At 41.6% G+C, this 9,387-nt stretch overlaps 1 protein-coding gene and 1 long non-coding RNA gene across 2 annotated transcripts; one reads left to right on the top strand and one right to left on the bottom strand.

Moving 5' to 3' along the window:
* The first annotated feature begins 3,255 nt into the window (after positions 1-3,255).
* LOC139069675 (uncharacterized) lies at positions 3,256-4,879 on the top strand. The gene is made up of 3 exons (XR_011520364.1): positions 3,256-3,655; positions 4,358-4,419; positions 4,508-4,879. It is a non-coding gene; the product is annotated as an uncharacterized lncRNA (long non-coding RNA).
* A 73-nt stretch (positions 4,880-4,952) lies between these two features.
* On the bottom strand, positions 4,953-9,109 carry LOC139069674 (spectrin alpha chain, non-erythrocytic 1-like). Its single transcript, XM_070550453.1, has 6 exons — positions 6,367-9,109; positions 5,851-5,943; positions 5,636-5,740; positions 5,531-5,563; positions 5,415-5,450; positions 4,953-5,206 (listed from the first exon to the last, which is right to left on the bottom strand). The coding sequence occupies exons 2-6, from the start codon at positions 5,914-5,916 to the stop codon at positions 5,129-5,131; spliced, it is 318 nt and encodes a 105-aa protein (XP_070406554.1). The 5' UTR covers positions 5,917-5,943; positions 6,367-9,109; the 3' UTR covers positions 4,953-5,128.
* Positions 9,110-9,387: the final 278 nt, after the last annotated feature.

Genomic DNA, 9,387 nt, shown 5'->3' with positions numbered 1-9,387 from the left:
GGGGTTTGATTTTGCTGTTTTATTCAGCGTGTTGTTCGTTTCCCTGCCCTTTCTCTGCCACAGCTCCCCGGGTCTCTCTAATTCATTCCACCTGCTGCTCGTCAGCCTCCACTCAGCTGATCCTGATCAGTGATCAGCCCTCCCAGTTTATTTATCACTCAGGCCTAGTCCACACGTAGCCGGGTATTTTTTTTTTAAAACGAATATCCGCCCCTCCAAAAACTTGCATCCACACCACCTCGTTAAAAAAAAAAACTCTGTCCACACGTACCCGGACAAATACGTTGTTAAGGACATGCCAGACCTGTAGGCGGCAGTACTTCCCCCGTTCTTAACCTCGTCCTTCGTCTGTGGTCTTCCACAAGGAGCAGTAATTCCGCTTGCAAAAACAAACAAGCAAAAAGCGCTTGGACAATTGATAAAGCGAGCGCAGCTCTGAGGGCATCCATGCTGTCGGCTAGTGTAAACACAGGTCGCACACGTGATGTCAGCATTTTTTTGTCGCGGAAAGTGACGTTGCAGACCTTAAAACTCCGGTTTTGTCTGTCCACACGCAGACACCCAAAACGGAGAAAACGCAGATCTTCACTTTGGCCGGAGTTTTTAAAAAGATCCGTTTTCGTGTGAAAAAACTCAGTTTTCATGTGGATGACAGGCCAAAACGTAGAAAAATATCTACGTTTTGGCAGATCCCCGGCTACGTGTGGACAGGGCCTCAGTTTCTCTGTTCTTATTGCTCTGGGTTCAGTCCTCCTCCATCCATATTACAACACAAGCTGAAGTCTGAAATGAAGGAAACTCGTGAAATGTCACTTTCATAGTCAGGCTGACAAAAGACAAAATCTGAGGTTTTTAAACCAGGTTCTCCAACATCTGACTTGGTTTGATGGAACACACAAAGATGTGTTTTTTCTTTGTGTTTCCAATAAGACAGAATTTAAATAAATGCGTCACAAAAGAAGATAATTAACCACTTTTTTTCCAAAGTGCTTCACAAATTTGACTGGTTACAAGATGCATCAAACAAATTGTTTTAAATTAGTTCCATTTTATCACTATTGCAGTATGAACATTTAAACCAGTAAGTCACGTTTGATGGTAATTGATGTAAAACTTTCTAGTTAAAAACATCTAACTTTAACTTTCTGTTTTTAAAAAGCTGCTAATCCATCCATCCATTTTCTGAACCCGCTTGTCCATGTAGGGTCAGGGGGCAGGCGCTGGTGCCTATCTCCAGCGGTCAATGGGCAATCAGGCGGGGTACACCCTGGACAGAGAGCCAGTCCATCGCAGAGCTGCTAATCCTCCTTCACTAATGATAAACTTTAGGGAGAGGTTGAGAGGTTATCCTAAATGTAAATCAATAAGTTAGAAGTTTGGCTTCATTTTCAAAACTGAAAAATGAGTAACACAAATGTCCATCCTTCTCAGGTCAATGCATTTGGGAAACCTTTGTTCTTCTTTAGTAAAGTCAAATATTCTCAACAAGAATTTAAATCTTAAATAGACTGAGATATTGTAGGTATGTGAATTTATAACAATATTATTTAGCTCTTAAATGTGTTCCAGCTCAGGTTTTACAGGGAAAAATTGTTGTACATAAGCAATATAAAATATTGCTTTTACAATTATTTGAAGTGTTTTGGAGTGTTCTCCACATGCTGTCTGTTTAATATAATCGTTATAACTTCATGAATTATGGGAGGAATTAAACCTTACTTGCAGTGTTTAAAAATCAAAGTAAATGTTTTATTTAGATCATTTTAAGGAATCACCAGACACCGCCAGTCTCATGTATACTTGCAGGACAAATGGATTTGTCCTTTTACTTTTCTCTTCTTAGGATTTTCACAAAAAAGCCCTTCCTGGGTCCGACAGTCAGTGTTGCCACAGTTACCTTGAAATAGTAATCTGATTACTGACTACAGATTACTCCTTCCAAAAGTAACTTAGTTACAGAGATGTGCTAAGACTAGGGGTCTAAGCACACCTCTGTTGTCACTTGGCTTCCTGGGGCTGGAGGCTAGGAGGGAGGTCTGGCCGTCTGGTTGGGGTCTGGAGTGGCGGGTTGCTGTGCTCAGCGTTGGGCGGGGGAGCCCACCGCTGAGCATATATATATATATATATATATATATATATATATATATATATATATATATATATATATATATATATATATATATATATATATATATATATATACACATATATGTATATATACACATATATATATACACACATATATATATACATATATACATATATGTATATATACACATATATATATACACACATATATATACAAATATATATATACAAATATATGTATATAATGTATGTATATGTATATATAAATATATATATATATATATATACATATACATACATTATATACATATATATGTATATATATGTGTACATATATATATGTGTGTGTATATATATATATATATATACATATATATATATACATATATGTATATAATGTATGCATATATGTATAAATATATATATATATGTATATATACATATATATATACACATATATGTATATAATGTATGTATATGTATATATACATATATATATATATATATATATATATATATATATATATATATATACATATACATATATATATATATATATACTGCTGAGCTGTGGTGGCCTCATGGAGGGGGCCATCGACTAGCACACTGCTGCTAACCACTAAAACATTATCTCTCTCCTGATAACTTTTTGCTTTCCTTGACGTTGGATGTGCTACTACTAGTTTACCCGTTTAATTATAGATCCACTAAGATAAATACAATAAAGTTTGTCTCTCACCAAATAGAATATTTACTAAGACATCACAATATAACTATCGACACATTACTTTGTCTTTGTGTGTGTGTGTGTGTTTGTGTGTGTGTGTGTGTGTGTGTGTGTGTGTGTGTGTGTGTGTGTGTGTGTGTGTGTGTGTGTGTGTGTGTGTGTGTGTGTGTGTGTGTGTGTGTGTGTGTGTGTCTGCTCTGTCTTCTCGATCCTCAGTGAGTCGTGGAGGATGGCTGCTTATACTGAGCCAGGATCCTCTGGAGGTTTCTTCCTGTTAAAAGGGAGTTTTCCTCTCCACTGTCGCTTAATGCTTGCTTAGTATGAGGATTGCTGTAAAGTCATTGACACCAGTCAGTGACTTGATGCAATTTGCTGGATTCCTTATATAGGAAACATTATTTCTGATTGGTTCAATGAACTGACCTGAATTGGAATCATAGACTGTACATATACTGGACAATTCGATTCCATAGGCTTCAATAACACGTTATCTGTCCATAATGGGAGGTGTCCACCACCGCCATTTTGACCGTGTCACAGGTTCCGTCCAGCCCAGACAATTCCATAAAAGGGAAGAGAGGAGGCGCTGAGGGTGTGGCTGTAAGGCTGGGCTCGAGTGACGACACCCAGGCGAACTAGCTACGAGCTAACCTGAAGCTAACCCTGGCTAACCCAAAGCTAAAGCGGAGGTGGGAGCCGAGCTAACGGATGTAGCCACCTAGCTTCAACCCAACCGGAGCTAACTGGAACACCCATCGACCTGAACCTCACACGGAGTTTAGGTGGAGGTTTTCTGCGCCTGTTCGTGAGAAGTACCTGTATTAAAAAAGTTTTAAATCGGTAAGTTTATAATTTATTTCCGTAATGAATACATTTTGCTTTGAGCACGTTTTCAGTACAGTTTTTTTCGGCGCTATCACTCCTGAGTCGCACCAGCCATTAAATGTATCATGAAGAAGAGAAAATATATTTAAGTCGTATTTTGGGGGGACATTTTATTATCTTTCTTACAAAATCTGAGACCAAACGTTTCACATTGCAACACAAGCACCGGTAACCATAACAGAATGAACAGCCAGCAGAGGAGAGGATGGCGGTGTTTCAAACCCTCCCGGCCGGTGTGTAGAGCTCATTCCTGGGCTGGAGCCGGCCCTCAGCACCCCGCCACAGGCTCTAACAGATGCTGGCGGTGTTTCATATATTTCCAAAACGTAATACTTGTTTGTATCTTGTACAGCCAGCTAGCCTTTATTCTGGACTCAGTACAATTTACCAAAAGTAAAGAGACATTATACAGATGAAGTAAGCACAAGATAACTTACTGGAAGACACGGGATTATCATCAGAACCAGAACAAGAGAGCCTGATAACAGTCATGTGAAAATAACAGTTAAAAAGTATGTATGTATAATAGAAATAAAAATATATTAGAATTAGTGTAACTCACTGTGATCCAAACAAATCAGCCATAGCTGATTAGTAAATATGACATGAGGTTTGGGAGTTTTTAAGTTTCATTCTTTTATTACATTTTTTTCTTAGATCTATTAAAAGGTCACCATGGCAGCCTGTGTGTCTCCAACGTCAGCTACACAACGCAGCGTGTAAGTTCCAAGTACTTGTCTTGACCACTTCATGTATGGTTTTGTACTTTAAACAGCTAGGCCAAACCTGTTATTTTTTCCTCCATAGCCATTTGGATCATTGGAGACAGCTGAGTGAGGCGTGGTGCCCAGAGAGCTGCAGAGACAACCTTGGCCTCCCTGACGTCTGTGTCTCCTGGTTTGGTTGGGGCGGACCATCGACATACATACATACGTGTGCCGACACTTTGCGCCCTGTTTTATAAAATGTAGTGTTAAAAATAAATGTTTTTGCTCAATTACTGGAATTTCTTTGGTTAAGACAAAAGTGAGGAATAATCATTTACAAGTTTTTTGTACAACAGGCCCATTTTAAATCCCAACAGTTTCTTAGCAGACAATAGAAATGTGTTCTTTACTAACTTTACTTGGTTTGAAAATCTTACTAAAATAAACTTGAGTGCCGTATTGCAAAACCCAATCATACTTGTTATGTAAACATTAGCTTTGTAGATATTTTTTACAGATATATATTTGTGTGCAACAAAAACCAAACTGAAATAATTTGTCATTCTTTATTGAAAAACAACAAAATACAGGTATACAGAAGTGTGGGAAAATGATAATGTGAAAGTATTGCACTATAAATGAAGTGAGATGAGATGAAGGTGAGATGAAGGTGGACGCCAGCGGGCTGGACGCCGGACGAAGAAACCTGGAGACGGATCGCTCAGACAGGAAGGGAAGAGCTTCCTCTTACCTTGATGGAATTAAAGTTAGCCGTCGTCTGAACGCCCAACCGTACGGTCTGAGGTCAAAGGTCACAGGAAACACACACCAGTCAGCAGTCATACAGATGCATAAAGATAACTGTAGCCATGGCAACCAGCTGACATGTCCCCACTTTCAACAGCACCTGGTGCCTGCCGGGTCACCTGAATTCCTGTGTGATGTCAGCACGGTCGGCCGTGACTGCGGCCATCAGAGGTGACCTCTGATCAGCTGAATGAACTCACCTTCCAGGGTGACGCCGTGTTAGAGTCGGCTTCATCCTGTAAACAAACAAACAAACAAATGAGTGGTAACATAAACACCACGTCTGGTTCTGGTGGAGGCGGAGGACAACACGCACCTTTCCAGGAGCAGAACCCAGATGTTCTTGTTGCTACAAACATAGACGAGCAGAGTTAAACCAGGAAGTGAGAGGGACCAGCTGCTGCAGACAGGTGACGCTCACCTGAGCCTGAACCATAGGAGCCTCCTCAGCCATCAGACCTTCTGACTCCAGTTCAGATGCCACCTTGTTGATGTCCCTCAGGCGGTACTCTTTGTCCTTCAGGTCCTGCAGGACAAAAGCACCTGCTGATTACCTTGTTGCTGTCGGGTTAACAGGTCTGGTGTTAGAACGTGGTGGATAAGAATGTTCTGACGGGCCAAGGGTTCTGAACTCACCCTGCAGGACTGGGCCTGCTCCTTCAGGGCCTGGATGCTGCTGCCGTAAGCCGACAGGTCCGACATCAGGGCCTCGTGCTTCTTCAGGAGAGCCTGTGGAGCAGAACATCAGAACCTTCAGCTCGTCTGACACAAGTGGAGCTTTCTCGCAGCGATGGTCCAATCGGATCCGCCACCGTAAAACAAACCCTGCTCAGTTCACCGCAGACGTAGCTCTGCGGGTGTTTAGTGGAAAAGCGTGAGCCTTCTGCTGGCAGCCACGTGTCATGGCTGCTCTGCAGCGGGAACACACATCACAGCTTGTAAACCGTTTGAAATAAGAGCGACGGGAACACGTTTGTCATCACTTCCTGTGCGAGGCCAGCACTTCTACCCCTAACCCATGAGACGCTCAAACGAGCAACGACGTCTGGTAGACAACCGAAGGAAATGACAAATACAGAAACACTAATTATGAAGGACTGGAAAGAGAGCAAAGAAAAGCGATTGGAGTTTCTCAGGAAGGGACTTCCATACCTCGGCCAAGTCCTCGTCTTTCCCTTAGTCTGGACTTCCAACGATGGGCTCCTTCTCCCTCATCCAGGACTCGGCCTCATTAGCATCCGCAAAGTACTGCTGGGCCTGCAGAGAGTCCTCCAGGTCCTGCCTCCTCTGGGACGCCTTGGCCTTCAGCGTGTCCCAACGTCCATGAAGCTCCCACAGTTTAGTCTTCACTTCCTCACCAGCGAAGTGACCTGGACCCAAAAAAAGTGAGCCAGAACCTGCAGACACCTCAGAAACATGTCAGGACCAGACCCGCTCTACCCTCCTCCACCATGGTCTCTCCTTTCTGGGTGACAGCCTTGATGCGAGGTTCATGACCTGTGATCTCAGCCTGCAGAGCCTGGTGCTTCTTCAGCAGGTTCTGGACACCAATCAGGTCCTTCCCTGAGGACACATGTTAGAGTTCAGCATTATGCAGTAGACAGACCAGTTTAACCCAGGGGTTTCTTTCTTCTACAATCTGCTCTTTAACTGTATTATTTCCTGCTATTTCAGCTGTTAACTTTATTTTTTCTCTAAGTGTTTTTCTCCCCAGAAGAAGCTACAATGACGTTTTGCTGAGCTGTGGTGGCCTCATGGAGGGGGCCATCGGCTAGCACACTGCTGCTAACCACTTAAACATTCTCCCTCTCCTGATAGTAACATTTTACTTTCTTTGATGTTGGATGTGCTAATACTAGTTTACCCGTTTAATTATAGATTCACTAGGATAAATACAATAAAGTTTATCTCTTGCCAAATAGAATATTTACTGTGGCGAGCCCGTGAAGAGGTGTAGAAGAATGCGACAAATTTGTCTGTTAAAAAGTCTGTTATGTACAAAAAACACAATATCATCACACTATTTTGGACCGATACATGACGGTCAGGTCCAGCTTGGGGAGAAAATATGACACGTCTTTCAGGATGGACTTCATTTTTGGTAGCTGGCGAAGCCGGGAAAAGCAGGATCTAACCACCTGGCTAATGTGGGAGTCCATCCGCATCTCTGGGTCCAAAACCACCCCCAGGTTAGTGATGGTTGGCTTCACTAAGCTGCAAAAACAGGGTTGCAGGACAGGACTAACTGCAGTGGGAGAGGGAGGAACAAATATTCCAGTTATAAATATTAAATATTTGAACAAATAAATATTTGTTAAAAGGAAGAAACTGATGATGACTTTAAGATTAGAGGAATGTTCTAGAACGGGTCTGGAACCAACGATGGCCCTTTGGATCAAATTTGGATTAAAAAAATAGCTCATGATTTTATTTATGGATGGAATAAAAATACAGGTTGTAAGCATCTTCTCAGTATCTTCATGTTGCACGACTTTCCACAGCAGAAGGACACAAAAACTGCCAGAATTATGATTAGAAAGATTTACGTTTTAATCTCAGAATCCCAACTTTTCCCAGAATCTTCACATTATTCTATGAATTCAGAGAAAATATACATTTTTCAGAGGTGTCGCTCCCCTGTTGTGGATATTTCTCAAAATTCAACCATTTTTTCTTTTCAAAAGCTTTAGTAAGAGTTTGGACTCTAAACAAGTTTTACTTTGCAGACTGCTTGTCTACACCTTCATCAGATCTGCTCATAATAAAACATTTGGGTTATATTTAATGCCCAGGAAGATGCTCTAAGTTATCAAAAACAGATAAAAGTATTTTTTACCATAATTTTAACTGCTATCAGCTGATAAAAATAATAAAAAACAGCCTGATCATTAAAGGGGTGTAAGTGAAACCGCGCGGATCACACAAACCATCATGCTGTCTATATGACTTTGAAAATATATAGTTTAATTACAGTTTGATTTATTTGACATCTGTATAATGTTTATTATTTTGTTTTTTCCCCCTAAATGCCTAACGTTTTAGTTTTACATGAATATTAGTCATTCATCACAATACATAAAGTTACACATTTTAAATTTTAATAGGGGAAGACTGCAGGAGGGAGCGGTAAAATACAGAAATCCCCAGCAAAAACAAGAAACTTTACGAGTCTGATGAAACCCGCTGGAGTTCCTTCAGCAGGCCTGGTGGCAGCTACAACGGCCCAGTGGCTGTGCTTGGTCAATGTTATCGAGCTCAGTCCGGCTCGGCCGTGAACGAGCCGAGGCGACATCCTGCTCTGCTTAAGAAGAGGTGTTATTTTCCGCTTCAGAAGAAGCGTCCGTGTTTTACGCTTTCTCAGAGACATGTCACGTTGCTAAGTTGTTAGCGCCGCGCGCTAACACGTCAATAGTGCAGCATAGCCTGCTGGAGGTTTTAAGGGTTCAGATGAAAACACCCTACCACTCAGGCTGCTTACACATCGATATTAAGTTGTCGCTGTTGCGCTCACGCCGTAATACGGTAGATGCGGTTAAAGTCAGACATGAAAAACTCCATGAGCGGTCAGACCGCGCAGCAGCTAGGCGCAGCAAGTAGGCGCCGGATCGGTCAGGCTGCCCGGCCTGACCGCTGGGGATTACCGGATGTAAGAATGGACACAGAAGTCTCCCTCTTAGCGCTCCGTCATATTTCAACCCATTTTTATCTTAAATGCACTGGGTTTTACCCTATTACCCATCTAAATATGCCCTATTAATTATTTTACCGTATTTTACATTTAAATTTCATGGTTAAACAGTACATGCTACATGTTAAACTGATAGTTAGCTAGCTACTTCGGTAAACTCAGCTAGTTTAAAGGTGGCAGTGACATAAAATACGAATATAGATTTTAACTTACCGAAAAAAATGAAGTGGAGACTCCTTGGACGCTCTATTAGTGCAATTAATACCACTGCAAGTCATTTTGTCCAACAATTGCACCAATAATATCCAAAGAAGAATACACAAACACAGAGACTCAAAATGCCGGAGCAGTTTCCAAGCCAGACCGAGGCTGTACTGAGGCCTTTCCACGGAGCTAGCTCTGTGGTCACGTGGGTCTGAGGCGGCGGTCACGTGTGTCGGATGCTCATTAATTATACAGAATTTTAGGCTTTCAATACACTTAAA

Source organism: Nothobranchius furzeri, chromosome 4 (assembly GCF_043380555.1).
Source record: "Nothobranchius furzeri strain GRZ-AD chromosome 4, NfurGRZ-RIMD1, whole genome shotgun sequence".
Lineage (NCBI taxonomy): Eukaryota > Metazoa > Chordata > Actinopteri > Cyprinodontiformes > Nothobranchiidae > Nothobranchius > Nothobranchius furzeri.
This window is presented reverse-complemented; position numbering and strand designations above follow the sequence as displayed.